The sequence below is a fragment of the Syngnathus leptorhynchus genome, chromosome 1 (genome assembly GCF_054491065.1).
Source record: "Syngnathus leptorhynchus isolate UIUO chromosome 1, UIUO_Slep, whole genome shotgun sequence".
NCBI classification, from domain to species: domain Eukaryota; kingdom Metazoa; phylum Chordata; class Actinopteri; order Syngnathiformes; family Syngnathidae; genus Syngnathus; species Syngnathus leptorhynchus.
The window spans coordinates 5,703,053-5,726,906 of NC_141195.1; the positions used below are offsets into that span (position 1 = coordinate 5,703,053).

A 23,854-nucleotide genomic window follows, 5' to 3' on the forward strand; every position below is an offset into this window, starting at 1 on the left:
AGTGGAGCAAGAATAAAAAAGGTATGATTTCTTAGAAAGCTTCACTTTGGGAAATGGCTGTGTTTTCTTGGGCTAGAGTTGGAGCTGAGTTAATCTTCACCCAATAGCAGCTTCCTGTACAAGCAGAGATGAAGAGCTTCATGGATTTGGTGTGTTGAGCTGTAAAAGTCAAATTGAAGGGCAAAGCCCACCGCTCTGTAAAATGATGAGGGTATTTTCTTGTTGCTTGTTTCCTTCACATAAAGGTTGTTGGAGGAGGAATAAGGTGGTTTAATGGTTATAACATTTACTGGCCATGGATTGCGAGTTTCAAGGAATGTGTTGTGTAAATAAACTATAGCGTGTTAGCATGAAATTACTTTTTTAATGTAATTGAACTTTGAAACGTAGCCCTTGTACAAAGGTGCTAAATATGATACAAAGCATGGATGCTTGCTTGTAAGACCTCATGACTGCATGAGGACTTCTATTTTCTAATGCCAATTTACATAAAAACATTTCAAGTTACAGATCAGGCAGAAATTGTATCATTATTCAAACCGACACTAAAGTCTGCCGCTGATAAAATACAATAGCGCGCATTATATGCTATCCCCTTATTTAATCATCTATCCACTCTTTGTCATGAGTGCATATATGAGTGTGTGTGCTTATATAGGTGTGTGGGTGTGCATGGGGGCACCGCACCTCATGCCCTCTGTATGTCTTTAATGAATGATGAGAGGCAGACAGAACTTCACAGAATGCACAGCAGGAAAGTTAAGCCCAATTCTTGGTTCTGAGAGATGCAATCCAGCATCATCCCTCATGGCTTTGCCGTGCCAGTACACAGGAAAAACTTGTGCACACTGTCTGAGCTGGCTTGTACATTATTTACAAAGCTTTTGGGTGGAAGAACCCCCCCCACCCCCCACACACAAGCTCCTCACCCCGTTTCTTTGTCTCAGCAAGTTAATTTCAACACCCAAAATACTGCCTTGTTTTTTGACTGCTGATTTCATATGCCCCATGTCGTGTCACTAATGCTCAGGTGGGAAGAGTAGCCAAGAGGTGTATACAAAAGTATTGCTACTTTTATGATTCAAGTAAAAACGTCCTACAAAAAAATGTCTCAAGTTAAAAAAAATTGAAGTTCAGATTTTTATTTTTAATCAGAGGATGAATGGAAGAAAACTTGCAGCACACAATAATCACTTCGACTGCACCAATGGCCAATTAAATCTTACAAAACTAACAAATGAAGCCAAATCCAGCCATGAAAAATTAAATTGTCTTTGTTTCCCGACAGTGATTATGCAGAAAAACAGTGTTAGGTAACCATGAATTAAATAGTACGTGTATTTGGAGAACTCAAGTCAAGCATTGCAACACTCTAAAAGACACAACTCATATTGTTTGGCCTTTAGTTTCAGATGTAAAATGTGAATTCGAATATTTAACTTTTTACTTGGCGAGTTGTGTCGATTCTTGCTAAAACTATACGCAGGCGAGCGCACAGAGCAGCAGACAGCGGCGTTGAATAAGAACAAAACTTTCGGTCTTTCATAACAACGGCTCCAGCAAGTGGGAGTGGAAATCCAACACACGAGCTTGATTTTGCATTCGAGGCAGATGCAACCGGAGTAATTATAGATTCGAACAAGCCAACGTGCAAAAAATGCTTGAGAGGTTTGAGACTGCCACTGCTGCTCTTTTTTATATATATTAGTTGAATATTGTTATAATATTGTTATTTATGATCAGTCTTGCATATTTTTATCAATGTGTGACTTCAAGGCTCCATGCCACTGCTGTTCTATTTTAATGTATAAAGTTTACTATACGATTTAAGCAGTTTTAAATAAATACGTGATTTTAAAAGTAACCGAATTAGTATCTAGAATCGTGCTAAATCACAGGTATTGGTACCACTGTTAAAGTTCAACTTGCTCCCATGTTATCTTGCTCCCCGTCACCAGTTGCGCCTGTTAGAGTTGCGCAATCTTGTGTTTCGTGACTGCAGATGCGCCATAAGCGACATGGAACTTGTCTGATAGCAAAACTGTTCAAATTCTTAATAAAAACGTGGAACGAAACGACTGGCTGCAAGAAATAGCAAACTAGTTATGAAATGCAGGAAAGCCAATTTTCACAACAGCAAAAACATTTAGTAGAGTTGCCCGACTTAAAATGTTATCCAAGTTTGTTGTCTTGAAATTTCAAGTTCACCCAACATTTTTTTTATCGTATTATAGCAGTTATGCTGGATTGGTGGAACAGTCACGTGATTGTGCCCAAAGCTAGTCTCTCTGACAAACCAAAACAAATTATGCTTATGTAAAAGTAATAACGGAAATGTAGCGCATTACTACCCACTTCTGATAATACTCTATTTCGAGATACATACGTAGATACAGAAGATCCACGATTATAATCAATGTATCCTACACTAACTACTACGTGGTCCAAGTGGTGTCGTCAAAGTTGGACTAGGGAGTTCAAAGAAGGAGCTTTCAACCTCAATCCCTTGGCATCAATTACATAACGGTATAGTAAAATATTCATAACACGCAACCAGGACGGACTCCTGCTTACCCGAGAGTGCTGAGCTAACACTTTGCCATCAGCCACTCAGAGACCACGGGGAAGACAAAGAAAAAGCCAAAAGTTTAGAGGCTGAAAACATGAAGCCAATTACAGTGGACAAATAAATTATTCCCTCATGAATATGGCAAGCAGCTACAGAAGGACGACACAAATGAAGTTGGCCGGAACACTACATCAAGTTAGATTGCCTTTAGACTTGTGCCAGAACATCGAAAAATGATAAGCAGTTAAAGCACCAACGCAAGCTAAGAAAAATACGATACAGCCGCGAGATTGGACTATATCGTCTCTGTCCGTAAACAACTGGGCAAGTCACTTCAGTGATGTATTGCTCCTGTTTTCAAGAGCAGCAAATTTATTTCACACAAAACATTTTTGAGGTCTTGAAACAAAAATGGGTTTAAAGATACCGACTGTCGCATTGCTTGTGTTATAAAGTGTGAAAGCAGATTCACAGCAATCTGTCGAGAATCTATATCTGTCAAATAAATGCTTGCAATGAAGACCACTGTGGTTTACCTTTGTATTTGTTATCAATTTTAACAACAGCAATGGATAAAATGAAATATAAATTCTTAAACGAAACATTGAGGGGATACTCACATTATAATAAATAAATATACGCATCATTCAAAACAACAGTAGCTTTAGCCGTGCGATTTTAACTGATGCACTCAATTTAAACTGTTCAGCAAAAATGCTGCTATTGATAGAATACGAAGGAGCATATGGATCATCACGTATTAAAAAGTCCATACTGTCATAACGGGACGGCAATAATAAATAAAGGCACAGCTTCAAGTTGACTGCTCAGCACGGGAAACATGCTGAAAGATGCAGACTAGAGTCTTAGCTTTCTAATGATTAGAAGGAAGTGGGGAGCAGTGAGACCTCCTCACCACTCAGAGGAGTCCTAATTATGGTTTTATGTGACTATAACGCTGGAGAAAAGAGCCGGAACCCGCTGGCTGAGCCATGTGGGAGCACAACCTTAAGTTTACTTGCTAGTCAATATCCCTTTTGTGGCCTCAAAAGCTTACAAATAATGCCAGCAGAGTGGTTTCTGCCTGGTCTTGCTGAATTTCACACTCTGCTAATCCATTGTATGAAATTCAGAGAGTTAATGTACCATTTAGACAGGCCCATGTGTACTTTATTTAATCAGGAAAATGATACTCACTTTGGCATTATCTCGGAATACTTTGTTTTCATTGACACTATAGATATATATGTTCTCCGTGTCTGCCCCTTTATCTTGGTGCGACGTCAATGGCAAAACTGTCAAATCACGAAATGTCCAAAAATCGTCACCAACAGCTCGTACTTGCACACATCTTTTCATTTACTTGGACTGATCTGTGAGTGAACACGCCTGAACGCAGTCTATAGAGCACAGCTTGCCAATTTTCTATCAAATCCATTGTTCCCTAGAACACGATGTTCTGTGCTGCTAGCGCTCCCGGCGCAGCTCAGTGACCTTTTTGACAGATAAAATTTAAACTAGTTTGCTCCCACATAGTAATTAGAAGATGCGGCAATACCAAGGCAAAATCCTTCCGACAGAATGTCTGGCCGGTTACGTTTGTGAAGCCGTATCACAAACTTGAAAATGAATCGAGTTTGCTCTCTGCTATCTGTGGGTCTTCCAGCCTTTAATGAAATCAATCTCTTCCGATTAAGTTGTAAGGTTGTTATAAGGTCTCTGCTGCGACCCTTCTCTGGTAGGTAAAGGGAAGAGGAATAAAGTTTCTCCTCAGAGCAAATATACAGCATTCTCTGAATGGAGCATGTCTGCACGTAATGGTTATAAAATTAAAGTCTTCACACCCTCATTAAAATATCAGGATTTTGTGGTGAGAACAAGAACACCTTTATTATCTGTAATGTGAACATGGAATTGAAAAGAAAATTGGAATTTTTTTACGGGGCAAATAGAAACCAACTTGGTTGCATAAATATGCACACCCTTAAACTAATACTTAGCTGGAGCACCTATTTATTTTATTACAGCACTCTACAGCACATCTTGGCAGAGCCATTCCAAAATGACACTTTTGGGGAAGATCATTTTCTTTATTTGGAAGTATACTTTGGGTTGGCGAAGGCGTCTTGCAAACGATCAAAGGTTTTCTGCCAAAATGACAATTTTAAGAGACGTCAATCAAAACTAGACTTTATTAGGTTGGTAAAAAAATGTTTGGTGAAGGGCTTGTAATAATCCTGAATAGCTGACAACCATAGCTACTAGCTGTTTACATTTTATAAACACTATCTGTGGTTTGTTTCAAACCACAATGAGACTCGCCATTGATTCATTCTGATTTATTCTCTTTGACATAGTTGGTGGTCTCTAAAACCCGGGCTCATGAGAAAATATGTGAAATAAATGGGATTTACACTGCTGAGGTACTGTCTACAGAGAATACAATAATTTTGCAGATACCGAAGAAGCGGTGATTGTTGTTGTGCAAGGACTGACCTTAAAGAGACGCAGTATATTGGCCACCATGATTGACACAGAGCTAGCAGACGCGCCGATCACGCCGACCACCCGCTCCGGCTTTGTGATGATGGGCGGCCCTCCGCTGAGGCACTTGACATCGGTCGAGTCCTTCTCAATCAGAGCCTGTACGAACGTCAGCGATTGCTCCAGAGCGTGTGTGTCGCGGGAGCAGGTGTCCAAGATGCGAGCGCCCAGAGTGATGTTAGGCAGCAGCTCGTTGTCATTATTGATGCGGTCCAGAGCGAACAGCATGGCCTCCAACCGGTGAATCCCTTTCTCCTTCTTGAGCTCGCCACAGGCTTTGCCATCATTTCCCCTTGCGTGCACTGGGAAAAGCCCACCCAGAGATATGTCCCCATCAATGCGTATTGAGTTGAGGTGCGTGTGGCCAGGCATTCTGGGCTTGGCCGCCTGGGAGGTGAAGAAACAACAAGCAAGCAGCGACAGCCACCAGCACCAGACAAAGCCACCTGGCAGGTTCATTTTGAATCAGCAGCCACCTGTCACCCTTTGACCATAAAAGAGGTAAGCACGCATAAACGCACATGCAAACGCCACAAATTTCAGACCAAAGTCATCTTCTTTCCAACGAGGATGCAATTAATTATCCTAGTTCACGTTTGTTGGGTCTGGCTCTTTTCTTCTTTGCTTTTTCAGTCTTCCCGCAGTGGAATGCGGTAACTACGTGCACAACCTCAACGATGCAGAGAGAGCCGAGAGTGAAACTGCAAAGAGCATTCTTAGACAGCTTGAGTAAAAAACATAAGGAAGCACGTGCGTTAGCCTTTCTTGTGCTTGTGGGGAAATCACTATGGAGCTCCTGGCTTTGTGGCTGTCCTTCAGGCTGGGGGAAATTCACACAAGGGCCCGGCGGACTGCACGGAAAGTGCCTGTGGAGAAAAAGAGCAAAAGCATATTAGCAACATTCAAAAGTAAAGGAAACATGGAAGAAAATGTGCTTCCTAGCATTAGTACTCCACACAGTTAAAGGTTAATAAATCATTTGAAATCCAATTAAAGCGAAACACATCTGGCACTTAAAGTAAGGCCATGAACTTTAACTTTTAATCCACATCTCTTTTCATCTTTTTTTAAAGTCCAGAGATCATGTTTGGGATTTCACTCCTCGAGCGCTTTCCACAGTCAATTATTTTTATTCTACCTTGAGCAGACCAGATTTTCTGCCGTCGGGTATTCCAGTGTTCAAATTTTAACAACAATCTGATGGTATATTGCTTTCTCAACCCTTAAAAAAACATTTCTCGTTCTATACCACTTATCATGGTCAGGGTGACAGAGAAGCTGGATGGATACGTCATCAACCGATTACTTGTCAATCACAGGGCTGTACGCTTTGCTTTGGAGCCTACTTTGTTTGATATGTGGTATGAAAAAAGAAGGTGCCATTTTTTTTTTCTGAATTCGACATGTCTTTCTGGTTTTACGTATGATCCAGATCTGAATTTATGGAGTTTTCATGAAGCATATTGGCTTATTCCATTCTCTTGCTATGTCTCTTGGCATACTGAGACAAAAACAATTTTGTACAATTTTAGCCCAACATGTTCTCAATTACTCTATTTCAGTGAGACAATAATTTCCTCTGGTGTTATGTAAACATGTTATGTGGATCAATTCATTTATTGGTTATCAGTCCATCCCAAGTGAATTATGATCGAGTCCAACACTTAAGTGACCAGATCGAAGATGTGCCAAATGGACGAATGGAATATTCCTTAACAAGCATCTGCTCTTTATATCAATATTCCACTTGCTCAGTATATATAGTGCTTGGGCTGCACATTTCTTCTTGATCTTCTTCTGAGCATCTGAGCTTCGTCAGTATATGTGAGGTTCTTGTATTCCATGCTGCTCCCGTCTATGTAAACACAGCCTCCTACTGTGGCCATAGCATACAAGACCACAAATTCTGAAGCCCCATGGCTTTTTCAGTTATTCCACCAAGGAAAGGAGATAGCTCTACGTCACTACTCCAAAATAGCACGTTTTCCCCAATTTTGAGCTCACCTCATTAACGAGACGGTTTTGAAAGATTTGCATGAATTCTAGACAGCTTTTATGTCTTCTAGCGTCCGCATCACTTCTCTTTCTTTCACATCAACACGCCATCAGAACGATGCCCTGTGCTCTAACACAGTTCCCATCCTGCTGGGAATGAAAAGGAGATATTTATATAATCTGCACAGATCCACCTTCTAAAACGCAGCATCCATAATGGATGAGTGCTGAGCACTCGCTGGAAAACACCTTGTTCTGAGGAAAAGCCTCCATCCGATGAAAGCGGGAAACCTGGGAATGGTCTCTCTGGAAATGAGTTTAAAGAGACAAACTAAGATGTTATCAGCACACAATCAAAATTTTTGATATTATGGCACCTGTCTTTTAGCCATAGGTCCAATACAACTTAATGATGCGATCCTCTTATTTTGAGCAGAGAGCAACTTAAAAAAAATTGCACTTTTAAAATGTATTTTCTTTATTTGAGTCACATTGGGGGGAGAGGGGAGTGGCCGTCATATCACGGTGGATTAGAAAACAGATGCAGAACATTTGTGTTAATAAAGCATGTGAAATAAAATGTGAAAGAATTCCTTTGGAGTCTACAGAAATGTGTCTAGACATCTCAGCGATGGAATCTTTGCTGCCACTGCATTGCTGTCCTAGCTCGGTGAAACTCAGTATGCACACTGGCACTTTGAGCAGCCGTTTGGTCAGGGTTAGGGGAGGGGTGAGATGGGGTGGGGTGAGGATTTGTGCAGATAAACATCAGCTGTCTGTAGAGGCCAGGACTTGTGTACCAAATCCAGGCAGGCACACGTATTGTGCTGGTTTTAAAGCAACTCCACTTCATAATAATTGTTTATGTTTCCTTTGGGAAATGCTTTGGGGTCAGAAGTAAGACATAAGAATTGTGAACAACTTCAGGGGATTTTTAACTGAGAGGATTTTAAAAGTGGGGCAAAGTATAAATCTCAGTTCTGACAAATGATTAAAGTTTGATGCGAGTGATTCTCCATTTTGAATGTGTCTTTGGCAAGTCGCCAACCAGCAAGCAAAAATAATTTAACAAGTTTAGGCATGCCAGACGGCTGCGAGGAAACCCTGCAGAACAATTAGCGACTGTGGCGCTCTCGTTTTGTTTTCAAGTCAAAAGTGATTCCCTTTGTGTCAAGCTGCAGGGAACAAAAATGTTGTTGATGGGATAGTTTTACCCACATGAAAATAATGACGATGATATTCAAAGAGGGAAGCGCATAAAATCATTAAATTTGACATATGTACTTGTAAATAAAAAAATTGCTTGGTCAGCAGTTTGCTGGAACCGCACAGTGGCCTCATTCTAAACAGCACTTTTTTGATAATATATTTATGATTTTATGGTACTTTCAAAACAAATGTTATTTGGTAAATGTCAACAGCCTTCAGACAAATAATGTACATGGGTAAAAAAAAAAAAAAAGGTCCCTCAGAGACAAGCTTCCACCATCTGATAAAATTGTTCAAATCCAACAGGGAGCCATATGTCCATTGTGACAACTTCAGAAACAGTCTTCAAGTTGAAAGCTTGAAAATGAATATTTGATTGCTGGTTTGCTCAGAACATGAGAAAACATCAGGCGAGCCTCCATCCCATAATGTAGCACTCTGCAGTGCATGCTATTGACATTCAGCAACATATGGAAACAAAAACGTAGCCTCTTTGCTTTCCAAACATGCAGCCGTTGTTTTCTTTCCCACCTACACCAGGATGCAAGACTTCTCCGCTTTCTTTGTCAGTGACATAAGTTTAATAATTACCCTCATCAAACCGACTATTGTTTGTCGACAATAGCAGTGTCAAGAAGAAGGAAAGGAGTGACACATCTTTGCAATTCGGTGGCTCGCTCGTGGGGTGACAAAAATGAAAGACAACAAATTACTGTGGGTAAATCAGAAACATCCATCCATTTTCTGTACCGCTTGTCCCCACGGGGGTCGCGGGCGTGCTGGAGCCTATCCCAGTAGTCATCGGGCAGTAGGCTGCAGACACCCTGAATTGGTTGCCAGCCAATCACAGGGCACACAGAGACGAACAATCATTCACACTCGCACTCACACCTAGGGACAATTTGGAGTGCTCAATTGGCCTACCAAGCATGTCTTTGGGATGTGGGAGGAAACCGGAGTGCCCGGAGAAAACCCACGTGGGCCCGGAAAGAACATGCAAACTCCACACAGGGATGGCCAGAGGTGCCAAAACATTTTTATATGTGAATCAAAATCGCATTGAAATTCAAAATATGACCCACAGCCATGTTGATTTAGTACGAGACAAGTCAAGGTAGAACAAATGAAAAGAAAAAGACAGCGGGCATAAAAATGTGATTCAAAGGAATTTTAAAGGCGGTTCATTTCATTACATGCAATGCAACTTTCTACTCGGCAGTCTTTATCCACACCATCTCAATAAGTGACACCGCACGCAGCCCCCACCTCTCCACGCCTCCATTATCTTAAGTCTTGGGGACACCCACCATTAGCTCGCTCCACCAGACACGACCGATTCTTATTCACCCGCTAACATTTTTTTCAAGTAAAATGCTGATTCCATTAACAAACAGTCGGCGCCTGCCGCAGCCCGGGGCCAGCCGGGACTCATTTAATGGGGGGAAATGCAGAATAGGACACTTGTCAACGTTTATTGGAAAAGGAATCATTCTGAGAAATGAAATGCTGGAAGCCTGTCGAGTTTTGTCGTTTCTTACACACGTTATGTACAACAGGACCGCATGTTTCCCACCCGTATGCTCATATGTAAGATCTGAATTATTCACAGGCAAAACTGAAACGTTACTCCCGACATATGCACAATTAATGCAACAAAGGCATTATGAGGAAGGCAGCTATGATTTGTTCTGACTCAATGTCTTATTCATGACTGAATGCATTTCAAGATGGCAAGGTGATAACAAATGTGGTGTATGTGTGTATGTATTCCCAAGCACGTAACTCACAAAATTGTCTCAATAATTTTCCAAGCGCAAGAGCCTAGTGGTGAAAAAACATCACAGATGAGGCTGAGTTACAAAATGACAATTGTGAGTCACTGTTTTTTTATCCAACCACTGAGTCACACAGTAACTCCATCCCAAGCTTTAGACTATGGAAACGTAGTCTCTTTATTTCAAATTTTAAGGCACATGATCAGCTCTCGTCCTCACACGTTAGATAATTTGTTGCACTCAATATTCACGGGATGTCTCCATGAAGTGCTTGTTTGCGTGCATCTCAACGGCAGTAGTGGTTTATATTTTTAAGGACTTGAGCTTTTACATGATCTGCATAGTTTGTGATGTCTCTATAAGTATTTTATATTGCATACCTTGTGTACACAGAAAGTGTCCATAGCAAATACTGCTTTAAAAGGTTCTTAGCAATCAGATAACTATACATTGAAACCAATTTAAGTAAAATTTACATGGCTCCAGTCCATATGAAGAGGTTTTGTTTTTTTTTTTTACCACACGCTTAAACTTAAATTTTAATGACTACAAACTTTGGACAAAAAAAGTCAATTGAAGCACCTGATTAGACTATGAAACACTAACAAATCCATATTATGTGCAACCATCACCTGGTGGCATCTTGCCTACTAACTCCAACTGAGCTCTTACTAATATTTGTTGATTTGATACCAAGAGCAAGACCTGCCGATTCCAAACAACTAACCAAGGTAGCCAAGGTCTGAAGCCCTCTTCAGAAGCCGCTTTCAGGCTGTAACATGAAGTAATACCAAGCTAACCCGTTGCGGAGTGTGCACCGAAGATAGTTTTGCCACAGCAATGCGATTGCTCCAACGGTGCCTCCCTCATCAGCGACAATAAGCGGGCATTTGTCAGGATCCCAAATTTCGAATCACACTGGGTGCTTCTAAGTATAGCTGGGCTTTAACTGCACTTCTGGAAGCAGGAGCTATGAGCACTGCCTCCCTCTGATTCCCACCACCCTGTCAAAGAGGGTTTCACTGTTAAGCCATGCTTGAATGAATAAAGTGGAATTCTTATCATGAGAGCACCACCATTTACTTCCTGTCTACACAGGCAAAGAGAGGAGCAGATTGTTCACCTCGGGGGCACGGATATTTGGATAGAAAATAGAAGAGCCTGGAGCTTGTATTCGGAAATTTCATGATTAATTATCACCAGTCTCATGTGTAAAACGTGTGAGAAAATGTGTAGGCAATGTGTAAAGCACTGATATTCTGTAAATATTTTCCATGGGGATCAAAAGTTTCATCAAGACATAAAAACATTTGGGAAACATCCATCCATTTTCTGAACCGCTTTGTCCCCACGGGGGTCGCGGGCGTGCTGGAGCCTATCCCAGCCGTCATCGGGCAGTAGGCAGGGGACACCCTGAACTGGTTGCCAGCCAATCGCAGGGCACACAGAGACGAACAACTATCCGCACTCGCACTCATACCTAGGGACAATTTAGAGTCTGCAATCCACCTAACAAGCATGTTTTTGGGATGTTGGAGGAAACCGGAGTGCCCGGTTTCCTCCAACATCGGACACGGTGAGAACATGCAAACTCCAGACAGGGAGGGCCGGAGGTAGAATCGAACCCGCACCCTCCTAACTGTGAGGCGGACGTGCGACCCAGTGCGTCACCGAGCCGCCTTCAGTTGGGAAACAAGATATGTGATTTCTGACTGGTGGCCATCTTGTCCACCAAGACAAGTTCAAGACTTATTTCTCCCTGGCATGGTGGATACGTTGGCTTTCGATGGCGCCTTATGTGGGGTGGATGAAAGTTCCAAGCCAAACTTGGCTCAGGAATTGACGCTTTTGACAGGCTGAACCGACAGCTTGTGGTGCAGCTCACAACAGGGACTGACTGACAAAGATGCCCAACAAGGCCCATAAAAAGTCATAAAGCAAAAGGATTGCGTAATTTGGTCTTCAATTGATTTGAGCGTTTCTAAGAATGTGCACATTGTGCTGACTTTTAATCTCTGTCTGCTACTTTAGTCACAGCAGCTACTTTAGTAGTCTACAACAGGAATTGGCAACTGGTGGCCTGTGGCCCACGTGCAGCCCAAGCCCATAAAATGAGTGGTCCCTTTAGTCCCTTTTTTCAAATTTAAAAGTTGTATAGTTTCCCAACCTTTATTGAGCCAAATCAATTATTTCACTTTGAAAAAAAAATCGCAAAGAACTCCACTTAGCAAAACAAGTCACAACATTTTTATACAGAGGTTAATTATGTGCATTTGATTGCGACGGGTGACATACACTGAAGTTTTTGGGCTAAATTTACTTTAATTAAATAGAATTAAGAAAGAGTCTTTTTGAATAGAAAATAAATGTTTTCATCCAAATTGGTGATGTTGGATAAGTTCCCGTGGCTTACCTAATGATCTCTCATGGCATAGAATCACTGCTTAAGCAGTTACAAGTTTTAGAACATTAACCTTTTTCCCAATCTTTTGCACAATGTGACTTTTTTTCATACGCTGTTACAAAAAAAAACTTTCATGTACTTCATGGTGATGTTGGATAAGTTCCCGTGGCATACCTAATGATCTCTCATGGCATAGAATCGCTGCTTAAGCAGTTACAAGTTTTAGAAAATTAACCTTTTTCCCAGCCTTTTGCACAATGTGACTTTTTTCAGACGCTGTTACAAAAAAAAACCTGAATGTACTTCATGGAGAATTGAGGTCTTTGGAGAAAGTTATGGATGATAGTATCCTATTGAGTAAAGCTCTCGTGACGTTCTGTTTCAGGGGAAGCTTGCCAAATATTGTCCACTAGCACTCGAATGGTTTCATTCATTCTACGAGATCCACAGTATGCAACTTCAAAGACCATCCATGACTTGGATTTAAATCCTATTCCTTTTTTTTTTCATCCAGTTTTCTTCCTCTCACCATGAGTGCTCTCTTGGCAGTGGAGTATGACCCATACTTGATGTTAGGAATCCAACCAGGAGGAGGATAAATACACTAATATAAACAGTGAATCAGAGTATGTTTGGCTTGTAAGCTTTACATCATCGCTAATGTGGCTGCCAGAGCATGCTTATTAAAATCTGCCGCTTTATTCCTCTTGTGAGCCATCATCTTGGATTCTGGACCGGAAGATTCTTGTTGACCAGTCAATTGCTTCAGGCACAGACGTCAAAGTAATCTTCACAGTGAGATGAGTCAGACTTTGGGTGTAATTAAGCTTTTAAGTACATCACAAAAAAACGACAATTAACTTTTCTCAGCTTTTATTTTGCAAATGTTGTTCTCTTTGGCATTCCGCCATGATTAGTTCTTTGTGTTTGTTGACCTTTTCAAGATTTTCTGAGGTCTGTTTCACCAATTACTGTTAATTGCTTCTTCTTGTCTCACATATCATTTCTAAAATGGAATTGTAAGCTATGGCATTTTAAATGTGGGGAAAAAAACCAAACAATTTATCTGAACAACATATCAAGACAACTCATTTAATTTGATGTTCTTTGCTTTGTTTCCTGTCCTGGGAGAACAAGCAGTTGGAAGATTATTTGTACGTGAATCGTTTCAAACACCCGCCGGAAAAAAATGTGTTGTTATTTTTAGGTTTTTCATATAAAACCGAACTTTTACCTCAACTTTTAATAATCTTTACTATAACCTTTTATTCAGGCCTTCCTTATAGGCTGACATAACTTTTACTGTCCATTAGTGCCACGTTCCTGCAAGACAAGGCCCGGTTAAAGTGAGTTGAGTCTATTTACATGAAAAAGCACTAAGATAGAGCATAAAAATACATCACTTGGTCCTATTTTTATGATGTAGATTCAGACATATAAAGCAGGTCGCAAGAGACATGTAGTGCACAATTTAAAAAAAAAACAAATCACATATAGAAGAATTGCAACATGCAGTCTAGTACTTGAAATCGAAAAATCAGAAAAGACCATGAAAATGGAAAGATTAAAGCAAAGTAAGTGTTCAACTCTGTTGCCTGCAGCCTGAAAGAAGTTCTTGATGTCCCTGCACGGTAACAGAAGAAACGTTGCGCTTGGCCTCGGGGCGTCTTTAGTGTTGCCAGCAGCAAAAAATATATGCGATAACCGAATAAATGAGTCTTAGCTTCAAGGTCCCACAAATGTAATTTTCCCATGCAAATATTTCAAAGCCAACGTCTTTTCAAATAGCCGAGTATCGGAATGCTTTGATTTTCAGAACTTGTTGCATAAAAGTTATTTTTGAAAGGTTCTGTGTGTAGATGACAATGGGCCTTATTCACTAACCGTACGTACACATAAAGTTGTCCGCCAAATGTGTGTACGCAGGTTTGACGCACAAATCTATGATTGAAGGATATCATCGTACACGTTCTCCAATCTAATATTGAAATGAATGAGAAATAAATGACATCATTAATATTTGTTGTCGGGTTCTGCGTCCAGCAAACCTTTTGATAATGCCGACCATCTGACAATACGATAAAGACTGAGAAAGTTTTGTGGCTTTAGGCTTTAAACCTCTTCTCATTGGCTGGGATGCGTCAAGCAGATGCCCTTTTTGAGAAAATTATGTTACGGGTTATGCAAATTGGAAAGCCGCTGGCACATGAAGTCATTTACAATGAATTCTGATTCATCAACAAAAGCACAGTGGTGTGAAGAAAATAGGCCGGTGCGCACGTTGTCAGGAGCCTGATGGTAATCTTGCGTATAAGCGCAACCTTTTGCACACAGTACAAACATTTCATTTGTAAGTAAATGAGTTATCAAAAATATGTTTATTCACACAGAGCTGAGCATACTGATGACATATAAATATGTCTATATTTAAGTAGCGGCAGCAATGCTTCTCTATTGGTTTCAATAAATGTACATTTTGGCAGGAAAGCATTATCAAGCTTATTATCTTGTGCAACACACAACAATCGATCTAATAAAACTGAAAATAATTATGCATTTCGCAAATTGACTTCTATACTGATTCTGAAGGTTTGATGCAAGCTGTTGTTTTAGGCCAGAATCTGACTGCCGGCAAAATCTCTTAGACCTGGTTTCTATGGAGCGCGCGAGAAAATTGCTCAAATCGTAGCCAAAACATGTACAAATGTACATCTTTTGTGTCGCGTGAAGGTGGCGGCCCACCAATATGAAAGAAGATGGATTGAAAAGGCAATTCTTTGCTCTGGCAGTGAGACCCTTTTTTCCCCAATTTTACAAGACAAAGTGTCAACATGACTTTGAAACTGTTATTTGCAGCATTCACCTATTTACAAATAAGTGCACTAATGACAAGGTTTGGATGCTGTAATTCAAATGCAAAGTGAAGATGTTTGATGAAAACACAAAATTATTTATGTTTGAGACTGACATTGAGAGACAACGTTATCGAGCAAAACTCAAGCTACTGATGACCGGTTTTCAGAAATCACTATCATCCTGAAGTTGGAAATCCAAATAAAAGGTTTTGGGAGAGCTGAATCTCTTGTCGTAAATAAGTGCATTAATGACAAGGTTTGGATACTGTAATTCAAATGCAAAGTCAAGATGTTTGGTGAAAGCACAAAATTATTTGTGTTTGAGACTGACATTGAGAGACAATGTTATCGAGCAAAAATCAAGCTAATGATGACCGGTTTTCAGAAATCACTATCATCCTGAAGTTGGAAATCCAAATAAAAGGTTTTGGGAGAACTGAATCTCTTGTCGTAAATCTACACCTCAAATTTTTATGTCATGTTCCCAAACCCTCACGTTCACTTCCGCAGAGATCATACAAAGGCTAAATTAAAAATGCTGTCTTGGTAATTGTGCTTGAAAATTACTGCAGAGTTGGGGAAGCAATCTTCTGCTGGCATTCATCATGCACCGACAGCTTTGCCTTAAGATAAAGCATGCAAGCAAAAGGGGAGGGAGCAAGATGACAAACAGGGCAATTATCTTGCAGCTTCCTCACACAAAAGTGTCTGATTGAACTGTTGGAATATTTGGCTAAAGAAAGCATTGAAAAGTCTGTGTCTTGGTCAAACGTCTGGATCATCGGTGATGCTTTAAAGAGACTTACCCCATCAACGTTATTTGTCAAACGATTCATTTATTACAAAAGCTGTTAAGTGTGTGGAGATCAACAGTCGTGCGAAGCAGATTAATTGCACGGTTGCCTCTTGGCCTGGAATTCATTTATAAAGGCACGTTGGCTGCCCGCAGAAAGAACTAATGACACTTTAGCAGGTACTTGGGTTTTTTTTTTTTCTTCTTACGAAGACAATGAAGACTCAATATTTCTAACAAAGGTTTTCTGACAAAGCCCTAGTTCAATAAATAATCAAGATTGCACCTTGGTTCCTTCATATTCTTAATTCTTTAACCTATTCCCATTTCTTTTGCTTCCCTAGCCACTGCACATTCTGCTCGATCCAGTGCACATTTGATTGGAATGGGCATGGACAGCGACTATACCGTAAGAGGCACATCCAAGATGTCTTTATTGTCTACATTTGAGTATATAAGTCTGATGAGCATGACAGCTAAGGTTAGTGCACAGTCTCAGCTGGAGGCTGAAATGAAATGAAAACACTCACTTTTATCTGTGGGTCACTGTGCATCGCCTGCGGAGCTGCAGCCTTGAACTTACTGCCATAATTTCATTTGAACACAAATGCTGAGAAAAATATTTTCACAACAAATTTCTAACTTTGAAGTTATGGTACGCGCTAAGCTTTCGGCTCTGCAGAGCAACGTGCAGAATGATTGCGGCAGCACACATTTGTAATGCGATTCCAAGGCCGCACGATTGCCTCTCTTTTGTCCACATAACCAGAAATTTTTTAATTTGCCAGAACAAGCCGGGTTAAATGGCCGTTATAGCTCAATTGTACTCGAGCCACAAATTGTGAAGTGTGTTGCTTGTGCCAACAATAGGCATATACTGTATCAATAATGTTGGCATTGAAGAAAATAAAAAACTGGATGGTAGTTGACCAGCTGACTAGTTTTTGAACAAATAAAAATAAATGTTGTTAAATTCATACCACAAAATCAAACGCAAACCTGAAATTGTGGTTTTTGAAAGCCCCTAGTCAATGTCTTTAGCTTTCTAGATTCAACTTAATCATAAAATCAAGTTCAAAAGAGTAGAATGTTTGCAGAGCCAGTGAATAATTCCCCATCACATCAAGTAGACATTCATGCTATTGCACCCAAAACCTTTATTGCACACTATGTATTTCTTTTAGCATAATGTATTGTATATGCGGTGTGTGTCTGCTAGCTAATAAAAGCTCCTGTCAAGCTGAGTCTATGTTCGCCACAGGGCTGCTTTGCTCTGCCATTGCATAATTGTACAAGTCTCCCTTGTCAGCTCTCCAAAGCTCTCCGGGCTCAACGGGAGGTATCGCAGCAAAAGAACAAGGGTCGCGAGTACAAGACATATCATTAATCACACAATCTTTGGGGTTTAGCCTGGGATTATCTGTCCCTGGAGTGACTGAGTCAGTTACTGAACCAACGTTTGGTGTTGCTGCTTGACAGAAATATCAGTCTGCTGGTCCCTGATAGATTCTGCTGTGGCCCAGGCAAATATCACAAAGAAAAAGGTTAACTTCCTGGTTGGCTGCTACAAAAGCACTTGCAAATATAGGCAAGATTGCACTCTTGTCCCTGAGTGTTGACAAACAACAACAAAAATTTGGTGCAGTGTGAAAAGGTCTACATACTAACTCCCCCCACATTTACTGTATTTTCCGGACTATAAGCCGTTCGTTTTTGCACAAGCTTTGAACCCTCCAGTTTATTGTCCAGTGCAGTTTATCGATGGATTTTTTCATAATTTTTATGTATTCATTTATTTATTTATTTTGTATGATTTGTGCATATTCTCTTACATGCGGAAATTAAAGCATCTGTATTTATAGTCTCGTGTGGCTTATACTATATGAACAAAACAGGATTTTCCACTAATTCTAGCTAGTGCGTCTTATATTTGGGTGCGATTTATGGTCCAGAAATTACGGTATCACTATGAATGCCCACATGGGTAACACCTATTCTAATCCCCAGACAAATTACGACCTGGGTTCCTGATGATATGGACGGTAAGTGTCAAGTCACCTGCTCCCAAAGCTGTTGTTTTTACCTGTACGATGAGGGATACATGAACAAGATGGCAGGTCGTTGAGCATATCATACTGCTCACATTGCCTCTGCATTATTAATATGGCTGTAAAGTGCCTGTTTAATGAGCCACAACTCTCACAGTGGCTGTTGATTAGGCATACAACAGTTGTAAGGCTCGCCCTTATGGATGTGTCTAAATTTTAGCAGGCCGTTTTGTTTTCCATCCTGAAGCGCTGCCAGGCAAGCACAGGGCAAATACAGTACAGGAATCTGTCAAACAAATTTAAACATCATCTGGAGTTAGGGAGATTTTTTTTTTTTATTTAGCCAAGATTTGTATTTACAAGTTTCAAAAACAGTTTATAATAAGTACTTTGACCAGTTGTTATTATCTTTTCAGACATCAGTAAGGATGCACCAAAAGGTAGCAATTATGGATCCTTCTTCTGGAAGACAAGGATTCATTATAGAACGCAATTACTGTAAAGTCTACAACCGTTTTGTGTAAATTGGTCCCATCACAATGCTGCTGACGCTGACATGAGGAGGTCTAGAATTAGATCACTGAGTTTTACGAGAATATTTTATAAGGCAGATTCAGATGCATAGTGGGCAAATAATTATAGTGGAATTGTAAGTCAATACTAAAAGTGCTCTAATTCGTGTGTTTTGGGATTGAGGCTGGCTAGCAGTTCTTTGCATGAAGCATACATTTTTGTTTTTTTTGCTCACTTTTTGGAGTTGCAGCAGATGGATAACCATTCTGTGGCAGACCCAGACACAAATGGCCGCCAAATCCGCCAGTAGGCGCAAAAATATTTGCATTATTTCCTTCACAGTTGGCTCAGAGTGTGATATTCAGCATCACTCAAGCAACAGTGAACACAAGCAGTGATTCACTGGCTAATGTTTTGGAGCGGCACAGTTTTAATTTGTCACTCTTGAATAAATGAATGTCACATGATCACACAGGGGCTATTTGGAATAAGTACATAGAAATATGTCCTTGTAAAAAACAATGGCAGATGGTTCCATTAACAGTTTTCTTCAGGCAGAGGTGGAACAAATTGCTAACGTTCACATTACTCGTCCCATGTTAATTACTTCTGTCGATAGCTTTGCTTCTAGCACACATATCACCCGACACAATGACTCGTCTAGGTCTGGTCCCATTATCAGCAACCTCAAAAGCATTCATTTGAAACGTTGATCAATATTTTTGCATTGCTTTCCCCAGGCACTTCATTTCAGTAGTGGTAAAAAATAATTTATCAATTTATCACAAGCCTTGATTGCAGCAACACATTGTTTTGACAGTGTGCATAATTCAACTTCAAATTTTACCAAAACTGAAATACTGTACATTTAAAAAAAAAAAAAAAAGTGTAATATGCTGTGATATGAAAGTAAAATAACATTTGAAAATCCTTTTGGCTCTTCACCTTAATAGAGAAAATAGTGGATCTCTGATTAACAGTGCTTTGGGCAGGGTTTTAAAGTGCAATACAAGGCCGAATATCCTCTTTTTTTATTATTTTTATTTATTTATATCTGGACCATGGATGCAAAAAGACTTGAAGTGCAAGGTTACCATACGCTCACTAGCACTGGAGATTTCTGCTCCATCATTCAATGATAGTGGAATTAACAAGCGCTGTTTTTAATTAGCGAATAAATATCGCAATGGTGTTGTGCTGATGTTGGCAACAACTATGTGATGGGAATAAAAACTGGGATAACACAAGACGAAACTTCAAGAAGGTAAGTCAAGCTTGCCGTAATGCCGCCACGCTACAAGGGCCTATTTCAAAATAAAGGTGAATGGAAATGAGGGCAATGCGCTATTTGGCAAGCTTTTATTTCGAAGTTTGTCTTTGGCATTGGCCACGTGTTACATTATGAACATGTTTTGGATCTTCCTTTCTAAATTTCTAAATGACATTGGGGCGGGCTCATGTGAAGGGTTTTACATTAAGACCCATCTGCATCAAGCGCAACCTTAACCAGACATGACTATAGCACTAGTGCTAAATTAATAATGAATATAAGAAATGTATTGTAGCTGCCTAACAGTTGTTGCTTTCCAGTGCGTCTATTTTCAGAAATGAAAAAAAAAGCAATTACAAGACTTAGTTAATACCCAATAGGTTCAGAAATGATTCGAACTAATGTGCCTTAGCATGTGCAGGAGGGAAGAAAGCAGCGGGTGGATCCAGTGGAGACCCGCTACTGTACAATGTCGGATTACGACGCTATCGACAATGAATTTTTGCTTATTTGCCTACTGACATTTGACAGCAGAAGAAGAGCCGGGAGCTTGTACACTCACAGTGACGTTGCCCCGTGGAGCTTTTAGATGAACTCACATAATCCCCTCAGCTATTCTCATTTCCAACAGAGTGGCCCTAAATTTAGGTCAAGTCTTCTCATTTCTTCTGTCTCACCATGCCAGCCCATGATGGACATGAGGTAATGATGAAAGTACATCAGACGTTGACCATCACTGAAGGTGGTCTCGTTTGTCCAGATGTGTGAAGTTGTGTGTGATCGTTACGTGTCAGACCGGGGGTTGCCGGTTCCACTGTGCCCCCACTCCAACCCCACACCTGCCGACCTCAAATCACCTGGGATAGACTCCAGTTACTGAACAAGCAATGCCCGTGTATTGACCTACTGGATGAAAATATGGATAACATTCCATTTTCTTTCAACATTTAATAGAATGTCTCCTCTGCATGAACTACTTTTTCACTCCATTCCTTTTGAGTGTCATGCTGGATGGTGGAGAATGGAGTACTCTGATGAAAGTTTTTGCAATACCCATTACCTGATGTGCTCTGAGTTACCTTTCAAAACCGCTTTACTGCAAACTTTTCCCAAATGCTTTCCATGAAGGGACGTCTTGCTATAATTTTGGAAGCTAAAACTCCCGTAGCGATGGAGTGCGTAACGATTTGACTAATGGGGCCCTCCCCTCCACTTGTGTCTTGATCCCCTCAGCGAAATCATCAGCTATAATCTGAAAACTCTCGGCCCTCCACGTCGTATGATTTGACACGCCTGGATTACGTTCGTTGTTATCCTGTCTCCAGCCGTGGGAACGTTCACAAGCTCAAATACCCGACTGTTCAAAGTAGTGCAAAGAGGATCCCCCGGAGAACTGCATTGGAACGCCTGACTCTTCCCTGCTTTGCATTCCAGCATCACGCGATGCATTCACATGGCATGCGCTGTGTAAGAATCTTCAATATTTTATATTTCTTATGAGCTTCTATATGTGATTCAAAAAGATGAAGACAACGTTGGAACACACCCATCCATCTTACACACAGGGAGGCATCACTGAAGTAATGAACGTGGCGGGGACGGGTGAGGTGGAAAGATAAGGTAAAAAATTAAAAAGGCGCTTCTTTAAAAATGTATTAATTATATATATATATATATATATATATATATATATATATATATATATATAATTATAATTAACATATTTCTCAAAGAAAATTCACATGCTAGCTCTGTTGAATCAACCATCTATTTCTCAACGTATTTTCATCTCTAGGTACATGCACACATTGCGATATTATGCATCTTAGGCATTTTAAAAAGGAGAAAGGTGAATAAATGCAGCCCCCGATATGTGCATAAAACGCGTAGTGAAGCTGTGAATACATACATTTAGCGACAACCGGGAGGTAAGTACAGTCGAGGTTAAGGAAAAGGTGTGTGATATTGTTTTCAACATGAATGAGCTGGCAAACAACAACAACCCCAGCAGCAAAGGAGGACAGTTTGACCTGAGAGGCGGAATAAAAAGAGTTCAATAAGCAGTAATGCACTTGAGGAAAACTAAGAGTGCAGAAAATAACTCTAGGAAACTTGTTGCGAATTTAAATAGCCTTAATCATTAGGCAAAAAAGAAACAAATATTACAGAAGATACCGTGTCTCGGATCAAAACACTCAAGAAGCTTGATTTACTTGAAACTACCACGGATCCTTTGCCTTTTTACTATAAGACGCAAATTCCTTTTTGAATAATGAGTTTGCCGGCATAGGAGCAGGCATAAGCTTTGATAGCAGAAACGTTGAAGTAATGTTATCAAAAAAAGTGTCACCATATTTTATGTAGCCTATTTCTTCAGATTTTTTTGGAGGCGTCATTTTTGTTTCGATTCACAGCACATAAGATTTCGCACAACATGAAAGAAATGAAACGGTTGGGAAAGTCATTTCAAAAGGACAGCAGATACAATCATATTTGCTGAAACAAAGTGGAATTATATTTGCATACTTGATAATACAAGCCAAACAAGTGGAGAACATCGACATGACACGGGGACAAAAGAGAATTGTTTTGTTCTGTCTGTTTCATCTCTCCAAGTTCATTTGCAACACAGCTTGGCCACTATGATGCCAGAGCAAGATAAAACAGCTTTAAACAGTTTTAAAAGGCAGTGTGATGGCTGTGCCGCAAAGTGAGCATGATGAGGGTATTCTCTGTTGAGGTTTAACCGCTCTGCCGTTTCGAATCAGCGTAGGCCGTAAATGAAGAGGTTGGATGTTTTGTTGAGACAGACGACAGACCAGCTCGAGCCTACATCGTTCCGACACCGCCTGCAGCCGACCATTCACAATGACAAGTGTCGCTGTGCGGGGAAAACCGCAGTCTGATGCTCGCAGGAAGACGCCGGCCCGCAAAATCTTTGCGGGCGATTCGTGAGAAGGGTCAATCGAGAGGCAGGAAAACAAACCTTCGATTCTGACTCCTAAGTGCCAACTTCTGATGACCGCGGCTCCCTTGCACGTTTGTTTTTGTTGTGACAACTGGAGTTGGACTCACATATTTTTGACTTGAGGGTACATTAGTGTACACTCTATGCCTCTGACCCTTTTTCACAACCCTAGGTCTTCTTTCTTGGCAGTAGCTCAGAGGAAAGAGCAGGGTCCCATGTGTCAGCACAACCCCGAGCGACAAGACTCATTACATAACCACTGGCACACACTGAAACGTGCACACACAAAAAAAAGAAAATCTGCGCAGGAGCATCCCTAACGCGGTGAAAGACTTTGATTGGCTGGGTGTAACGTGAGGATAGGAATTGGATGCATTGTTTATGAGGAGCTGCCAAAGTGAAGTAAGAATTTTTGACCGATAAATATGTTCGAAGGTACCGGCAAATACATATTTGCCAGTCAAAAAGTTGACAGTTAAAAATACGTTGCACGGTACTCGTACGCTAAATGCTACACATTAACTTTATTCCCCCATCGTGCCACACCGTATTAATTTAGCATATGAAAGTACAGAAAAGATATTTTTAGTTTTGGCATTCAGATTGGGTTCAAACAAGTTAAACATTGATGAAAAATAACAGGGGAAAACACCAATTATGTCAGCATGGTGGACGAGTAGCTGGCACATCTGCGTCATAGTTTGGAGCTTGGGGGGTTCAAATTTGGACTCTGACTTCTCTGTGTGATGTTTGCACACCCTCCTTAGGCTTGTGTTTTCTCCAGATACCCTAATTTCATTTTGCATTCCTAAAGCTTGCATTCTAATTACAGTAGGGCGATATCACCGAGTCATCAAGTATGTGCCACCTATAGGGCAGGTAATGTTATGATTACAAATTAATGCTACTTC

At 40.5% G+C, this 23,854-nt stretch overlaps 1 protein-coding gene across 5 annotated transcripts in view; it reads right to left on the minus strand.

Annotated features, from left to right (window-relative positions):
- The window catches only part of LOC147061554 (metabotropic glutamate receptor 4-like), a 92,835-nt gene that overhangs the window by 59,585 nt on the left and 9,396 nt on the right, over nt 1-23,854 (minus strand). For all 5 annotated transcript variants that reach the window (XR_015066695.1, XR_015066694.1, XR_015066689.1 and 2 more), the window contains exon 2: nt 5,066-5,979. Coding sequence is in view for 2 of the 5 variants with exons in the window: in XM_085916429.1 (XP_085772555.1) it covers nt 5,066-5,572 (507 nt within the window). In the remaining 3 variants the exon portion in view is untranslated. The remainder of the gene's footprint in view (nt 1-5,065; nt 5,980-23,854) is intronic.